The sequence below is a fragment of the Cyprinodon tularosa genome, unplaced genomic scaffold (assembly GCF_016077235.1).
Source record: "Cyprinodon tularosa strain WSP-4 unplaced genomic scaffold, ASM1607723v1 ctg26, whole genome shotgun sequence".
Classification (NCBI taxonomy): domain Eukaryota; kingdom Metazoa; phylum Chordata; class Actinopteri; order Cyprinodontiformes; family Cyprinodontidae; genus Cyprinodon; species Cyprinodon tularosa.
The window spans coordinates 1611467-1629505 of NW_024038961.1; the positions used below are offsets into that span (position 1 = coordinate 1611467).

The 18039-nt window shown below is 38.8% G+C and overlaps 1 protein-coding gene across 3 annotated transcripts in view; it reads right to left on the reverse strand.

The window, feature by feature from the left end:
• fam126a (family with sequence similarity 126 member A) overlaps positions 1-18039 on the reverse strand; it is a 31791-nt gene that overhangs the window by 3651 nt on the left and 10101 nt on the right. For 2 of the 3 annotated variants that reach the window (XM_038288760.1, XM_038288761.1), the window contains exons 2-10: positions 13525-13606; positions 10802-10903; positions 10417-10596; positions 9661-9741; positions 9458-9573; positions 7998-8093; positions 7270-7386; positions 5872-5959; positions 1486-1648 (exon numbers count right to left, since the gene is read on the reverse strand). In XM_038288760.1, the coding sequence (XP_038144688.1) occupies positions 1486-1648; positions 5872-5959; positions 7270-7386; positions 7998-8093; positions 9458-9573; positions 9661-9741; positions 10417-10596; positions 10802-10903; positions 13525-13575 (994 nt within the window). In that variant the 5' untranslated portion in view covers positions 13576-13606. Of the gene's footprint in view, positions 1-330; positions 675-1485; positions 1649-5871; positions 5960-7269; positions 7387-7997; positions 8094-9457; positions 9574-9660; positions 9742-10416; positions 10597-10801; positions 10904-13524; positions 13607-18039 lie in introns of all 3 variants that reach the window. The other variant, XM_038288762.1, reaches the window with a different exon arrangement.

An 18039-nucleotide genomic window follows, 5' to 3' on the forward strand; every position in this document is an offset into this window, starting at 1 on the left:
GTAGAGTTGTTCCACAATATAAATACTTTTCCTCCAATAAAAAAAAGAACTTACTTTAAATTAATTTCCGTGGTTTGATCAGAAACTAGACTAAAAAGTTAATTTACATATATAAATCTGACTGGACATAAGGATTGTGTTAGAGGTTGGTCTTAATGATGAAGCTAAAAGCACACAGGAGAGAGTGAATAAATGAACTGACGATTGATATTGATTGACAGATGAGAGGAGAACATGTTTAAGCGAAGAGAGGGTGGTGGAGCCCAGCGCCAAAGGTTAAGGGGAAAGTCATCATGCAGCTTTTTTAGACCACGCCCCCCACACGGTTACCTAGGTTACCCCTGGAGTGGGGCAGGGGAGAGGGAAGGGTGGGTCTCAGTATTGGCTCCTCCCAGCGGAGGCCGACCCAGAACCCTCATTCTCCACCATTCGCCTCACAGACTTCTGCCTTCTGACCTCCTGACTCCGACTTCCAGAGTCATGACTTCGGGGGTCCATGCTGACCTCGGAAGAGGCACCCAATGCGTCGTTGTCAAGGTGTGTGCGTCCGTCGGGGCGTGGCCGCAGGGAGTCTCCATTGGCCATTCGCTCGCCGCTCACTCCAGTCACATTGATCTCGGGGACGGCCACGCCCCCCAGTGTGGGGTCACCATCTACACTCACCTCCTGGGTCTCTGATGACGGGGGGAGCATGGACGGGTGGAGGGACAATACATACACACACCACAGAGATGGAAAGATGCATTTCATGCACAGATATAAAAACAAACACAAAAAAATAATTATGTGCAAAGACACACAACCACAGAAACACAAAACATAATAACTATAACAGAAAGTTTATATATTTCTTAAAAACTACTGTTCAAAGCATAACTAAGTACATGCAATGTGAAGATGAAGCAGGTTGCACAAACTCTGGAGTTTGCAGTATGCCCACACATTAATTTATATGCAATCAACTTTTCTTCCATCATCTGCTCATGACTAAAAGCTTTCGGCATAAATAAGCTGCACATTCCTGTTAGAGGCAGAAGGCAAGGGTCAGAGGCACAAGATAAAACCCGCCTCACTGAGCCAGCAGAAGGCTGTAATTTACCTGATGGCCCTGTTCTAGGAAGAGAGAAACAATCTCTCCTAAATCTACCTTAAACTCATCATTTACTGTAATGAGCAGATGGAGCTGAAACTTTCCAAACAAAAACACACGAGAGTGGCTCTTAAAACCTATAAAGCTGCTAGATAATATATTAAAAGGATGAAATGACGACAACATTTGGCGAAGATGGAGACCATCAATGAAATGGGTCAGTGAATGGTGAAATTTTGTTCTCTCTCCTTTGTGTGAAATGATTTAAAAGATTTATTTCTTGTTTTTAACAACAGATGAGAAAATACAAGAAAAAGTCCAGCCGATTTTTTTTTTTCTTGTGTCATTTCCTTCTTCACCTGAGGTTTTCCTTTTTTTCTGTGTGTGCATCTTACCGTGTCTCTTCCACCTGTGCCCCCGTATAGAGAGAGAGGTGACAGCATTGCGGGAGATCCTGGAGGCTGTGGGCGTGATTTCCACCTGGATACTTCGACCACCCTCTCTAATATTGCTTTTCAGTGCAGCACTGTGTAGTGAAGACTTGATGGCATTACCCACCTGCAGATTAAGAAAAGCACAGGATTACACTCTGGGAGATGACAGAGTGACATCATCTCTGGATGCTTTGAGTCCTTTGCTTTCTAGGAATTGTTCCTTCTATCCTTTTCAAGTCTTTTTTTTTTTTTTTTTTTTTAAATCAGCCACTCTAAAAACTAAATTAATGACTGCCAACACAAAACAGATTAATAAACATTACACTCCAACCTTTTTCTATATTAAACTCTGTTCAATGCCCTTAAGTATGATTTTGACAAACAAACACAAGCAGACACACATCTAACAGTAGAAAGAAAGTTTTCTGCCAAAAAAATGTGGAAAGTGTAGAAGGATTTAGACTGTTTTTTTTTATTTTGTTGTTGTTTTTTTAAACCAACACATTTCAGAAAAACATGTACCGTATTTTCACGACCATAAGGCGCACCGTACTAAAAGGCGCACTCTCAGTTATGTGTCCCATTTCTGTATTTAACACACACATAAGGCGCACCGGACTATAGGGTGCGTTTTTTATATACAGGTACATGTCCTCTACTACCTTTAAATACCTCTACTGCGTATTTAAAAATACAGCGGGGGCAAAACTGAGTATGACTGTGCTTTATTCATGTATTTATTACAAAGTATTAATCAAACCTGGCAGCTGGCCGTGAGACAGACACATGGCAGATGACACAGCGCTGTGATTACTCCTAAATTAACTTAAAATCCTGAAACCTGCCGACGGAATATGTTCGCTTTTATTACCGGTATCCTGGTGCCTGCAGCTAAAATTATTTAGATGAAAAACACCTGCCAGCAGCCGCGGTGAACAAAAGGATTTCTCCTGTCGGTGCACCGCTGGTATGTGGGGGTCTGAGCGCCTCCGACAGAAATAGATAATCTGGATGAACTGACTGCAATTATTAAGTTTTCAGGTGGCCTTTCTCACTTAAAAACATATTTATACTTATTTATTCCCACTGATCACAGCAAATATAGCTGCAAGATTTAGATTATTTAGATGAAAAAACACCTGCCAGCCACCGCGGTGAAGAGGAGGAGACGCGCTCAGAGTCTGCCATTGAATTAAGCTTTCAGGGAGAAAAATACAGCGGGAGCAAAACTGAGTATGATTGTGCTTTATTCATGTATTTATTACAAAGTATTAATCAAACCCATCAAAGTCATCATCCTCTGTTATCCTCAGCATTCCTCTGAGTTAAACAGCTGCGCTAAATCAGACATGCCAGTTTCCCATCTTCGCTGTCAGAGTCACTTTCCGTGCAACGCAGCTCCTCAGAAATAATGCCGGCTTTTGCGAAAGCTTGAACAACAGAGCCAGCAGACACAGTCCATCTACAATCCATCCGCAAACGGTGGCGTAACTTGCCCGGCGCTGCCTTCCATTTATCCTGAAACTGTGGTCTCCGTCTGTCATCCATCGCTCCCACGCCGCTCGCAGCCTTACTGTGAACGGCCGCTTCACACCGATGTTGAGCGGTGGAAGTTCCTTTGTCAGACCCCCGGGATAACGGCGAGCACAGCGTTAATTTGATTCATCTTTTTTTTCACATCGGCTGTGAGATGGGCACGCAGCGATGGTGATGCGTGGAAAAAACCACCTAGTCTTCTCACATACACCTGTCTCAGCCACGCATCCACCCAGCCTTTTCATTTGCGTTAATATCATATGTCATCAGAGCGCTTTCTGTCTCCCAGCCAGCTCCCAGATCAGCTTCTCTGATTGGTTGATGCGGCGCGTCCAGCAGCAAAACTTCAATTTTTCCATCTGAGCAGCAGCAGCGCGTTGGCGGTGCGTCAGATGCTTAAACGCTCCCGACGTGCTGCACCAAAACGCGCTGCGGGACCTTTTGCTGCACCTATATGCGCGTCAACCATTGACTTTGCATGTAAACTCGCTGCTTCTGCTGCACCTGCTGGGTCCGGTTCACACCGATGTCGAGCGGTTGAACAGCGAGCACAGCGTTAATTTGTTTCCCCATGTTTTTCACATCAGCTGTGAGATGGGCACGCATGGAGTCACAGATTAATGGTGATGAGTGGAAAAAAAACACCTGGTCTCCTTACATTCAGCCACTCTTTCATCATCTCCTCAATGAGGTGGTCTCAAAAGTCGCAGTTACAACACACATAGGGCGCACCGCACCATAGGGCGCACCGCACATTTTGAGGGAAAAAAAAGACGTTTAAGTGCGCCTTATAGTCGTGAAAATACGGTACACAAAAAAACCCTTGCTGCGCTGATGCTATGCCAACTTCAGCACAGACCATTGAGTTGAGCTGGAAACAGGCTTTATGACTAGGAGTAAAGAAAAAAAAAAGGAAAACTATTTGGCGATATATCGTGATTTTCCGCTGCCAAATATATTGATCTTTCAGTTTTTCTAAAACAATGGGGGAAAATGGGCTACATCAAATCACAAAAAACGTGGATTGACACATATATCGCAACTCGCATTATAATATAATATAATAATAATACAATTTTTATTAACCGTCTTTTAAATATGATGTTCGAAATAAGCAATACATCAATGAAAGCCATATGAAGTCACTTCTGCATGTAACGCCTGAAAGTGTTCTGACCAAAAAAATGTAAGGAACTCAATCTATACATATTTTGATCATCTGAAACAATATACTAAAAAAAAAAAAAAAAAAAAAAAAATCTATCTATGTCTATATCTATATCTATATCTATATCTATATCTATATATATATATATATATATATATATATATATATATATATATATATATATATATATATATATATTTATTAATAATAATAATAATTGCTATAGGTACAGATATCTTGAATCAATGTTTAGAACGTGGCCTGTTAATAACAAAAAAAGTTGATATAAATCCTTTTGGAAAATAAAAAAAGGAACTTTCCAAATGTATCTGTTTTTTTAGATAAATGGAATAATACTCAGAGGGCAAAATGTGCTAGAGAAATTTTGTTACAGTTCGGGCTTAAATACAGCTCGTGGTTGGTTGTTTTTGTCAGTCAATTTATTTTTTTTTTTTGTCTAAATCCCATTGACAATTAGTCAACTTTTAAATTAGTTATTCATCATCTTTATTTTTTGTAAGTAATCACAAGTATTTGATATTTTAGCCATATTTATAGTATAGGCATGAAGTTATTAAGTTTAATACTATATATTGTATTACTATCTACAATGTTTTAGTATTTGTTTTTTATTTTTTATAAGATGAGCATTCATTTTAAGTGAATCTAATTTAAAAAATGAATTGATTTTTGTTTACATACTGAATGCAAACCTGAAGAGAACAATCTCTTTCCAAGTGACACTAATGAAACTACAGGCCAGATCTGATGTTATCAAATTAACCTGACTTAATGTACCGTGAAAATATAAGAGTGCGGTTCAGGCACTAATGAATGCACCAAACAACTCATTTTAATTTATAGTTTGCCCTCAGCAAAATTTCAAATACTATTTTAGTTAATGAGCAACAGAGCAGCAATAGTTTTTTTTTTTTTTATGGATCAGAAACACCCATCCTATTTCCAAAATGATACAACCAGCCACATCTGATGCAATAAAAAAAGTAAGAAAAGGGTTTTAGGTGTCCAAACTCCTTGTATAATAAATTCTTCTGTTGCAATTCCTAAATAATCACGTAACAATTGCTGTAAGGAGTATTAGCATCAGAACAACATGGCTTTTGTGTGCAGCATTGCAGCAAAATGGTTTCATGGAAAACACGTCATGGTGTTCTGCTAAGCTTGAGGGTCACATCGTAGGTTGTAAGTAGGCCATATCAATGTACAAAGCTATCTTTTTTTCATTCACCAAGAAGAGGGGCATATATGTGGAAAATGTTTAAAGACTTTTCATTTAGTTTCAGACAAACTCCCTTTTAATAAATGTGCATCGAAATGTGTTTTGACTGTGCACCTTGACTTGGTGTGGTGATACTGTGAGCTTACTAGATTCAATCCTCTAGTCTCTGGGCCTTAAGGATTACAGCTTAACTGAGCGGAAGGGAAAGCATGTAAATAATCTAGTGGGATTACACTGTGCTCACAGTTGCTGACACACAGAGACTGGATGCAGCATGCAATGCCATGAACGAATCAAGCCTGAAGCCAGCACATGCCTCTTTATCACACTTTCTTTGACACATATTTCTGACAACAATACAGAAAGGAGATGTTTAAGTTATAGGATAGATGGATGCACCCACCAACAGGGCCTCAGGGAACAACTCCAGCTGGGCTCGATAGAGGACATCATCGAGTGCTTTGGATCCCAGATCGACTTCACCGTTACACCTAGTCAAAAGCAGAAACAAGCAAGCACATTATCAGCACATCAGAAAATATATTTTTAGAAATTCCTCCAATGAAAACAAAAATGCATAGAAATGTCCTTTTAAAAGAGTTCAGTGAAACTCATTTATCATCTTCAGTACAGTCTAAACGCAGCCTAAAAGTTTAGCTTTTTATGAACTGCCGGTTTAAAGAGCTGATATTTTTCCCATAAAAAAAATAATAAATAAAATGGCTGGAACTTTACGTTATTTTAGTTAAAGGAGCCATGTTTGAAATCTAATGTGAATTTAACCAAAATGAATACAATTTGTGACCCAAACTAGCAACCTCCACCAAGCCATCTCAGAATCAGACATACTTTAATAGTCCCAGAGAATGATTGCTCATTTAGTTATGTTTCATTACAACAGAAATTATTCTGAGAGCTAAGACACTAAGACAGGTATCATTTCAAACAGTTAAGCTATCTTTAAACTTTATAGAAAAATAATTATCAGTATAATATTAAAGATTAAAGAAAACAAATTAGGAAATAGAGTAAATAGGTGCTAAGCTTAGAAACATAATCTACACACTGAAAAAGCCCAAACATAAAGGAATATAAATGCAGTTTCTGACATAGCGAGTATTTATGGACCAATGCTTCTATGTTCTTTTTGTGCGTCTGCTTCCGTTTTCTGAAAACCCCAGTCGGCCTCAGCAGAAGGCCGGTCACCCTGAACCTGGTTCTGCTGTAGTCTTTTTCCTTTTGAAAATGAATTTTCCCTCTCAACTGTTCCTGCCTGCATGATCAGGGTAAGGGATTGCTGCAGAGTCAATGACACACTACAAGTAAACGTTTATTGTACATGCTGATGCAGGAGAAGATAAAAATCTGATGACATGATAGAATCAGCTGGGTTTCCATAGATCGAAAACTGTTGCTTCAGTCTAAAGCAGATTTACTAATAACAGTGTAGACGTGGCATCACATGTGGCTGCACACAGTATTGTACAAGATTCTTAAGTTATTACTTTATAATGTATAGAAGACCTGTTACTGTTAGTTACTGTTAGTGCACAACTATAAAAGTAATAGGTCTTAAATTTCCCACAGGTCTGTATCAAATTGCTGAAAAGAGAACAAAAGCTGAAGTTACAACAGAAAAAAAAACAAATCCAACCAACCATGAAATACCACATTAAGGGTGATTTATTACTTCAATGAAACATGAAACAATCCGATGAAAAATAAGGAACTGAAACCTCTTAAACATGACACCTAGGTCGTGGCTAACCTGTGTGATCCGGCTCATATGTTAAATACTCACAAGGCGTAGTGGATCCCTGTAATGAGCTGAACCAAGAACTCTGATGTGACCGTCAGTCGTGTGCTAATGCCTTTATAGCGTCTCATCTGTTGCCGTGGGTAACCACATATGCTCACCCTGGAGAGGAAAAGCAGTTAAAACAAACACAATGAAGCGGCATGCAGCATGGGAAGCAAAACAAAGGCTCCATAGGGGCCACTTGATTATAGGTACTTTGTGACAGCTTACTTCCCTAATGGTGAGCTAATATGAAACCACATCTGCTGAATATAAACATTCATAAAACACAATATTGAGCTCTATAAAAACTTTTATGAAAATTGTACTATAAATAATCAACGATTTGCAAATGGCTATGACACAAATTTTAGGAGAAAACAAAGGCCCGTTGTGCACAACTGTCCAATAGTATAGCAAACTATAAAGGGGAAATCCAAGCTGATGACTCCTCATCAGACCAGTGATCACCTGCAGATGGCAGATTACAGAAATCACTGTTCACATGGCGGCTTGAAGCCATGATGTGGTACCTTGGATCTCACTGGAAGCAAATGCTATAAGAGGATCAGAGCAGCAACTGCACTGCAAAGTAGCATTTAGATATGTGACATAAACTATGATGTTAAAGCAAGATAATTAGGGGCTTTTCTTTGCGTAATTTTTTAAGTGAAGAAAACAAAGTAAATTAATTTAAGAGCCTGTGTGTGTGTTATGTGTCTCTGTCTTACCTGGAACTAAGCTGACAGAGAGACTGCAGGGAGGTGGGGGTCATGTAGCTAAGAGCTGCGTTGTAGCACAGCAGCAGGAAGGTCAGCACCTCAAATCTCATTAAGGAAACAAACAGCACATTACATTCAATGACACTGGGAGATGACCCACTAAAATACTGAAGGCATTACAGCAGACATTTTCAACTATACTTCCAAACATTTGCTAGTTAATAAAACGACACATAATGCCTTGCAAAAATGTCCTAGCTTTTCTTTTTTTTCAATGTTATTAATGTAAAACCGCACACTTTAATCCACTTTATTGGGACTGAACATAATAGATCAATAGCACCTACAGTAGCACGTGTTTTTGACATGAAAAGTTTCTAGAGGTAAAGAGGCATTCAACTCTCCAGAGTCAAACACCCTTTCCTTTAACTATAGCTTAGCTTACATTCAGCTTCACACATCTTAAGATTAAATTCATGCCAATTATTTTATGTAAGGCAGCTCGATGTCTGGCAGACTGGCCGGATATCCACTGTGATCAGCTCTTTTTGATTTTGCCAAAGAGTCCTACTTTGGATTAAGGTATGGACTTTAAGGGCAAAAATACTAATTGGCAAATCATCTAATTTTCCTGCCAGAATAAGGGCAAACGACTTATTTTAAGAATAGTCTATTTTTTAGATCATTTCTGCAGAGCAACCTGTGCAGATTAGAAAGCAAGCTTATATTCTAAGTCTCGAAAGGTCTCTGACTTTGCTCAGTGTTCAGCAATGGTGTAATACGGCAGCGTCATAAAATAACCAGAACCCAGTCAAGTAAAGGTGGCTTTGCTTAAAAGTGTTTCTCTTCAGGGTGGAAAGAAAAAAAATATATATTTTATAATAAATGAATGCCCACAAATCTATAAAGGATTTATTTCATCCTTTGTTTGCCTATAAGTCACATTAAATTGGTTGAAAGCAAAAAATTAGAGAAAGGGGGGGGGGGGGAACACCTGGTAAAGACTTGGAACATTTCCTGTAGGCAAACATGACTAATAGTTTGTTTTAAGTTGCATTAATTTAAGAAACCCTTAAAGCAACTTTAGATAAAAAGAAAAAGACAATCACCATAGGCAACCAATGAGTCAAGTGCATCTTTAATTAATTTGTTGTGACAGTATCTCAACACTATTCACCTCAACACAATACAAATTCAGCTACATAACTGAGAGAGTCTAACATTTAGATTGATAATACATGACTGACAATAAAACATTTAAAAAAAAACAACTTTCCAAGCTCTTTGCCTTATCGTACAGCATCCTTTGTGGGTGTAGTAATTTAAGCTGCTGGCTGACGTTCACTGCCATTTATTGCTGGTCTGCATCATTCTACCAGGAAAGCTAAATTTAAAGCTACCACTAATCAGCCATTTCCTATGTCAGTTGAATGGGAAGGTAAAAAGAATAAATATACCAATAGACCTACCTGTTTTGAGCTGTAAAATTTTCTCTCTGGAGGAGGGGACCGCTGTACACCACCCTGCTCAGCCCGTGATTGGCTAAAGCTCCTTCTGTAAGAGCTATGGAGCCGATGGCTGATGGCTACAAGCAACATGAAGCGGATTAACTCACTAAATTAAAGGAAAGTGACATCAAGGATTTTTTGCAAGTTTTTATAGTAAGCCATACCTCATGATACACCGAGGGTTTAGAGAGGGAAGGGACGGTGAAAGATAATATTTTACTTTGCCCATCTTTATCAACGATTTCCTAGGAAAGACAAAGAAAGGAAACATATTATTGCTCTGTGAGAAATAAAGACAGCTCTCTTTTCTCTTATGTCGAACTTTTGATCCATTTCGAGCCAGCCATTTGTTATATGTGTATGTTAGGATGTAGACCTTGGGGATCTGTTTCCCCACACGCTGTACCCTGTTGGAGTGTGAATACTTATTTGTTTGAACACACATGCAAAAACCCCAGGGGTTTTAATGTCCCCTGTGTGCCTGTGAATGTCAAGCAGATTATTAGGAGCCAGTCAGTGTGCTGACTGACAGCTGACCTATTCTGGTATTCAGAGAGGAAGCGAGGAGACACTGCACTTTGCTGATAGAGCATTAGGGGCCAAAGAGAATGAAAATGGAAATTCATTTTAATAATTAAAAGGGCGTTATAGCACCCTGAGAAGATTAAGGGTGTTTATAAGGCGCAAAGTAATCATGTTTCAGTTCCTCTGTCACCCTTACTTCCTGTCACTCTCAATGTTTAGCTTTCAAAGAACACCTAAATGAAGAGGAAAAAAAAAAAAACACTGAATGTTTCAAGCATTTAATGCCAACAACATTTTTAAAGTAAACCGCTATAAAGTTCTAGAAAGTTGCAAGCATCTCATATTATCAATATCAACAAGAGCAGCTCCTTCTTATGGACCATTCTGTCTCCTACCAGGTTGTAAATGCCCAGTAGCAGTGCCTCAATACAGCCGGACGTGTGGGGGTCTCTGGCAGCGCTGACAGACAAGAGGCTCCACAGAAGCTCTGGCAGGAACTGCAGTGTGAAACGCTGCAGCTGTGGCACACCGCTCCGGTAGAACTCAAACAACTGGTGACAAACTGGCTCCAGCAGCTGTGGGGGGGTGAAAAATATGACCAAAAATGAATAGAAATGGTGAAAACACAATCATAGCAGCTTAAAGGGAATGCAAGCAAGTTTGACAAACTTTAGCTATAAAAATACCAGATACACGATAACACGTCTGATTATTTAGTATTTCTAGCTTATTTTACAGCAGTGACAGAGAGGATTAATATGGGTAAAAGTGTGTACATACGTCGCTGTAGTTTTCTCGTATGACTTTGTAGAGAGCAGGTATCAGAGAGGCTTTGTCTTTAAGTGAAACGGCGTAGGTGGAGATAGCACTGTCAGGGAGGGTCTAAAAAAGAAAAAAAACAACAACTGAGGTTTGCTGCAATGTAGTTACTCAACCGCACACATTTACCCACATATTTACATATTGAGATGGGTATGAAGCCTTGAAATAATTTAATCTCGAGGCTGCAGAATAATGTCACAACATGAAAAAGAAATCCACGACTTCCCTTAATGGTATATGTGACAACTCAGACACCAATTTCTCTTTAGGTCCATCTGACTCAGTCAAATTGTAGCTCCTAGCTCCTTTTCCATCTCCTATTGCAGGGTCAACAGTAAGAACACCATCGCAAGAAAGGAACCTCGAACTGCTGTGCTGAATCCAGTTCAACATAAATGGCGTCATTAATGTAAACACACGTGGATGATTAGAGTGAGAACCGCAACTACAGCCTTCATAAGAACTACAAATAAATTACCCAAATGTAGCCAACAGCTGAATCTCTTCAATATAACACCGAAAAGCATATGAAGGCACATAAATTTGCATGTATTACACAGAGAGTATACATGAAGAAATAATGAGTTTTGTTAAGGTACGTGTGCCTATATGGTCTGTCAACTTGTCAGAATTGTAGGCGACTGTAGAGCTCCTATGAGGTGGATAGGAATATTCATCACCACGTCATTTTAAAACAAAAATAAAAACTTCTACTAAATGCTAAAAACAACTGGATATCATTGTATTTATATTAAATATATTAGTTATTAAATGTTTACATTTTGGAATTGTGGATATCAAGTAAAATGAGAAAAATAAGGCTGCACAGCTCTGAAAAGTTTGGTCAGAAATCAATATCTGATAAGGATGCTGCAGCTACAGCCAATTACCAAAATTTACTTAAAACATTTTATATATATCCCTACACCTTTAAAAGTGTACCTTGCTTATCTGCTTCAGCTAAAGTAACACAAGGGCAATAGATCTGTAGCTTCCATGTTCGGCACCCCTAAAAGCAACAAGCAACACAAAATTAAACTGTGTCCCTTTGTGTTTAGGAATGTAAGAAAAGACAACTTTGGACCAGCAGACAGAGAAGTCATTGAGTTACGTGTGAAGACAAGGCTAGAAACACTCTTCTAGACAGACCAAATATGATAGTGATCTTCAGCAGGCAACAATATACAGAGTTTGGCTAGAACAAAATCTGCTGTGGGCGGTGCTTCCTACAATGCTCTTTAGTTGGAAAATGGTCAGGGGGAGAATTTGCATCAGTTGCAGAGAATATTCATTCGGGTGAAACATATTGTTGTCATGAAATGCATTAATTCCAGACACTATAAAACAGTAAAATAATCTAATCCAATCAGTCCTTTGGGGTATTAATAGTGCCCACTATAGTACCATCATAGCACTATATTTCAAACAGCTGGATCTAAACTCATAAAAAGTAGTTTTAGTAATATATGCTTAAGAGGCCATTTTTACAAAAAAAAAGTACCTGTATCAGTGTTTGTGTTAAAACAAAATGTGGTTTTAGACTCTTACCATGTTGTTCTTCCTGTTTGGTGAGATGCACTTGTGCTGTGTGTGAATAGTTCCTAAATCTAAAATATGTGCGAGCGGCTGAAGCAACAGATTATTACAGATGTCATTGGTAGGTTATAAATAGCAAACATTAATTTCTCATAAGTCAACAAATGTCTAAAAAAGGAAAAATACTTTTCTAAAATCGATTTGGTCAATTTTGCAAAATCTCTGTTTAATAACTGTAAAGTTATCCTGTTCTGTCCTACCATTACAATTGTTAACTGAGTGAAAAGGCTTTACTCTGCTTTGTTTGCATTTTGAACACTGAATACTCTTAATATCCTCATAAGCAAAGACACAGAGTGCTAAGCATTGTAAAATAACTGAAACTACATATTTAACATCTGATACTGAAAATATCTGCTTAATGTTTTCCAAATTTAACTTTTCCACTTTTATTGTTGTGAATTCCATCTTTTGCCATTTTTTTTTTATTGACCCTGAAATTGTTAAATTATGATCAAACTTAGTTATTTAACTTTGAAAAATATGCCCAGCTGCTGTGGCTCACCACAACACAGTCCTTTTGCAAGATATTAAAAAAAGAAAAGTCCTGTAGTTTAATTCTTTCATTCTAATTATTTAAAGTTCAGCTCAACCACAACATGAGGCAGCAAAACCTTGCAGTGTTGCATAATAAAAAGAACCCATCTTCATTTCTATCTCTCTTATCAGTCGGAGACATCATCACTACAACTTATGACTGTGTTTTTGTGTTTAGCCCTTTGCTTTAAGGCCAATTTGCAGCACTTTACCCCATTTTTGTCTTTACACACACATTACTAAATGTTCAATACAGATACTTATTTGCTCCAGCTGTTCTAGTTAAATGTTTAGGAGTTAGCAGGCATCAATGGCTGGTGCTAGCTTGCTTCTTTTTCAAATATTCATTTAATCTCTAAAAGCATGTGCCTGACATGTATTCTCACATGTCCAGTCAATCATGAGATGATTAGATATACAGATTTGTGTTTACACACTTTAAAGTAAGTGAAATAAATTCCAACTGTAGGAATGAGGAGCAGAAACGTCTCGTATACAAATGATGGGCGAATGATGTTTCATAAGGCTACCTCACACTAAAGTCCTACCTTAAATTCTGACAGCCATTCCTCCACCACTCCTTGGTCCATAGCCAACATGTTCCCTCATCTGCAGTAGAGTCGCTTCTACCTAAGAAAGACAAAAGTACAGATAAAAATACACAGTTGTGGTTGGTATTGATTGACATATAAAGAGAAAGCCTCTTGGATCATTCTATTATTCAACATTCACCTGTTAAAAATACTCAAATAAAAATAGTGAACAGTGAGCAGTGCATGAACATTCTTCCGGGCTGCAATATTTCAAAGCGGTACTAGTCTCTCCATCCCTTTTCTTTTCTCTAGCATGCCTCTCATCCCTCTCCAGACAAACACCTCTGCAAACAAGAAGCTTCATACTTAGGCTTGTAAATCTAACATCACCCACACAGAAAACCCTGGCTGACCTCACTGCTAAAGCACCTATGAAAAAAACGAAAAATGATGCTTAACAGGCTTTGCAGGTTGGATGTCTAGAGAGACAGACAAAGTGGATGCAATCTACGTTAAATTGTTTTTTCTTCTACTAGAACGAATTCTGCTCTTTTCATGTGAAGTTCTACACAATAACCACATTTGCATCAAATTTAGTTTTTAAATAAAACCTTTTTTTCCTGCAATATTATTCTCAAAAAAGTGACGTCAAAGGTATAGTGAAGGATGTTCTTTTTCCAGGTGGATCATCAAAATAAGTGGTCCTCTTAATTGTAAATCATTCTGGTGATGTTTATGTAAGGCCGTCCTACGTTCTCATCCCCATTTTCACTAACCCGTGTCGAATCTGACATGGTGACTTTTAAACAGAGCGTGCACGAGGAGAATTTGGCTTGCGCACACTCTTGCACGCTGTGCTAGGCATTCCCTCACAAGAGCAGGTACAGGGTCATGCTTGTGGATTTTTTTTTTTTTTTAAAGTGGAGAAGGCAGGTCTTTTCAAAAAATTTAAATATAACAGTTATAATACCGATACATTTATTCAATTAAATTTGAATTCACAGACACCCATATGGGAGTTGCCGTTTAAAATCAGTTTATCTAAAGATATTTTAAAAATTATGGACAAAGGCTTGGCCCATAAAAAGACATAAATTATTGTGCGTTATCCTTATTTAGAGGCGAGTTCAGGAGGATTCTAGCTCTGATCTTCAGCTGCTCCTGTCTAAACTCCAGAACGCAGCCTCACTTTACACCAGTTTTCCAAGCGATTCTCCCACAAAGGAGGACAACAGTATCAGTTCCTGGTCAGATGAAAGTACAAACATAACAACCATCATCCAGCCGTACCTCCTGGACTCCCTGAACTGGGTGCATCCCTGAAGGAGCTGGTCAACCCAGGCAGGTTTGCACCGCTGGGTGACTCGTTCTGTAACATCAATGCTAATTTCAAACCAGCAAGCAGCAGATAGACGTTCCTTCTATTTGATGACACAGTGAAGTAATAGAAGTGGAGCTTTGTTGCCCACCATGTGTTATGCTGGTAAAATGTCAAACCAGTTGTATGAGTGAACAGTAATCACTGGAATCACGATGTCATTCGTTTGAAAGAATGTGTCTACAAGCAGCATCACTAAAGACCGAGCAGTGTGTGTGCCAGGCCCTTTGGTAGCTCAGAGAGAGAACCACACCAAAAGTGCTGGAAAAAAGGCCACCAAGGATGTGCAGCAAAAGCACAGCAGTATAGCCTCAAAGAGTGATGGGGGGAGGGGGGAGAATTGCATTTTGTCTTATTCAGCTTCAATAATTCATTTTTTTTTTAAAGTTTCCTTTCAAGACAAGCAAAAAAACTAGACCCTTGTGAATGCACAACCTAAAAGAAAAAAAACATCTTTTTATGACCTGTGTTGTTGGGGCCTGCAGGTCTTAATGCTCAAATATGATATTTTAAAGGAATCTGATTCTTCTGTGTAGTCTTTCCTATTACCTTTAAAATGTGACCTGTACCTGACTGTTTTTGTTACAGCAGGTGCTGAATCTAAAATGCATGAATAAAATAAGGGAAAGATCATTTCAACACAAGAAACTGTCTGAATACAGAAACACAGAGCAGTGGTGGGAAAGGCAGTTTTTGGCAGAACTTTATAGTGTCATTGACAACTTTTAATCATATATGGTAACCCCTCTGCTCTCAACTCCACACTGGGGACCCTTGATGCATGCCAAATACCCTTTATAGCATTTTAAAGTGTCTGTTTGAAGGGTTGTGTATGAATGTTACATTGGCTACCTTCACATTGCAGAGAATTTTGGCCCAAATCCAATTTGCCCTGAAGTGACTCAGGTGAGCCGTTTTCATGACTGTGTAAACGGGCCAAATCAGATCTGGGCCATATTTGTATGTGGTTTAAAATCAGATACAGGTCGGATCTTTTGGAATGTGAATGTGGTCTGAACAGCCAAGTGAGTACAGTTAGTAGGTACTGACGGCACAGAAAAAAAAAAAACAATTACAACAATCATGGAGGACAGCATAGACAGCGGTCTACATTTGAGGGACAAAAATAAAATAAAAAATCAGTATTTGGTTGGATACAACGATCTAAAAGAAACTTGAAGGGTAACACCCACACATTTCTCCTCAGAGATGTCGCACCCACTGCTCCTCCAAAAGCCGTAATAAAGTAGCCGTAGCTATTGCAAACCACTTTCCATATCCTAATGGTTTCCCGTAAGCCTTTCAGTTAGGCCTGTGTTGAGCTCTACGTTACAACCGCACACAATTCGAGAAGCAGAAGCGGCTGGTTTACATGCAAAGGCTATGGTTTGCATCAAAAGGTCCTGCAGCGTGCTTCGAGCAGCAGGAGCAGCGCATCTGAGGCGAAAGACACGCGTGTGAAGCGTGTGTGTTTTAGATAAGTTTTGCAGGACTTCTATCTCAGCTTCTTTCTTACCAATGGCTGCTGTTCACTGCTGGGCAGCACAAAATTTTGACAAGTTTGATGGGAAGTAGCGTCTAAGTCATATGTCCAGCGCATTCACAGCATCTATCCGTTATTAATATGTCACATGGCAGCCAAGTACCAGAAGATCAGATATGAGTCGGAATCAGGACCACATATGAACGTGATTCAAGGGTGTCTTGACAAAGTCTGCTACAGGCCAGATCTGGGCGTCCTTTTAAAAAGCCTGATCGGAACACTTGACACAAATAATCGTCATTACATCATAGCTGTAATAATAAAAAACAAATATTTTTAGCAGCTGATGAGATAGTGGGTACTGTTCTACTTTAAATATAAAAACGTAATAATTTTGTGGTGTTAACACCATGATTCAACAAAAAAAAAGGGATTTTTACATAAAGTATCGTAATATTAAAATTTGATACATGTTATTGTCAACTTATATAATATCTAATCTTGCTGAATTTAAACAAGCTACAGATGGTGGGTTTCAAAGTCGAGATAATTGAACAAGAAAAGGAGTTGAAATCAAAAATGTTACTGAATGTTACTGATCAGAAGACCAGTAGACCTGCGTTTCCTGCAGAGGGGCAACATGTCTGTGTCTTGGATAAACTATCTGTGTTCATCAAGGCTGTATTGTGTCTGTGTCCTGTCTGAGATCTGTAATAAGCACAAGGCTAAATCAGCGGATAGATTAAAAAACCAAGTCCATGTTTGGTGTGTCTGGTGATGCAGTCATAGAGGGAGCATTAGGAAAAAAAGTGTGCTTCCATGAAGTGGAAAAAATGTTTTTAAAAGTACTTATATTAATTTGAAAGATATGATAATCACACGGTATATGTCTCATAAGTCCCTCTATAATTTTCCTCCCAAGTATATAGTCTGACATTAAATGCTAACCTCTTCTGACGAATATTTTCCCTTTCCGCACATGTACAAACTGAAAAACACAACTTTCACATTAACGAAGGGAAAATACTACAGAGTACTAATTTAGAGGTTTGTACAACAGAAGTAACCAAAAATAACTCCTGCCTTTCTTTTACTACTAGTGCTTCTAAGTTCTTTCAAAACATAATTTTTCCTTCTGCATCTTCTCTGCCGCCGGACATATTTTTCAGAAATCCATCTTGTTCTGTTTGGTATTTTTTTCTGCCGCATGGGTTCCTCTACTGCAGCCAGGTGTCTATTTATGGACTGTACCAATGACAGGAATGACAAGGGGGGAGGGGAGCCAGTGACTCATAAAATGAGGAAGAGTTAAAAAGCAGAATAGCCTCCATTTGGAGAAATTAACTCCTTTGTTTGTAGCCTGTTGTTCTGTTCTCTCCCAGCGACAGACAACAGATAGAACGTCATTATCTAAAGCCAGCATATGTCTCTTAATAAAGACTGTGGTTAAACTGTGGATGAGTCAGTCTGTAGAGGAAGAACTTTCCTCCTACAAAGTGACTTTGAACCCATTCCCTTTGTCCAGGGGGACGTCTGGGGCATGCAATTTCAATCAACTGTTGCAAGAAAAAGACTAGAATCAGCAGCTGCCTGTCAAAGCGCCAACATAGGTGAGATTTACTTCCCATTACAGCTCTGGGAACAGAAACTGATGCAATGCAAAGTCACT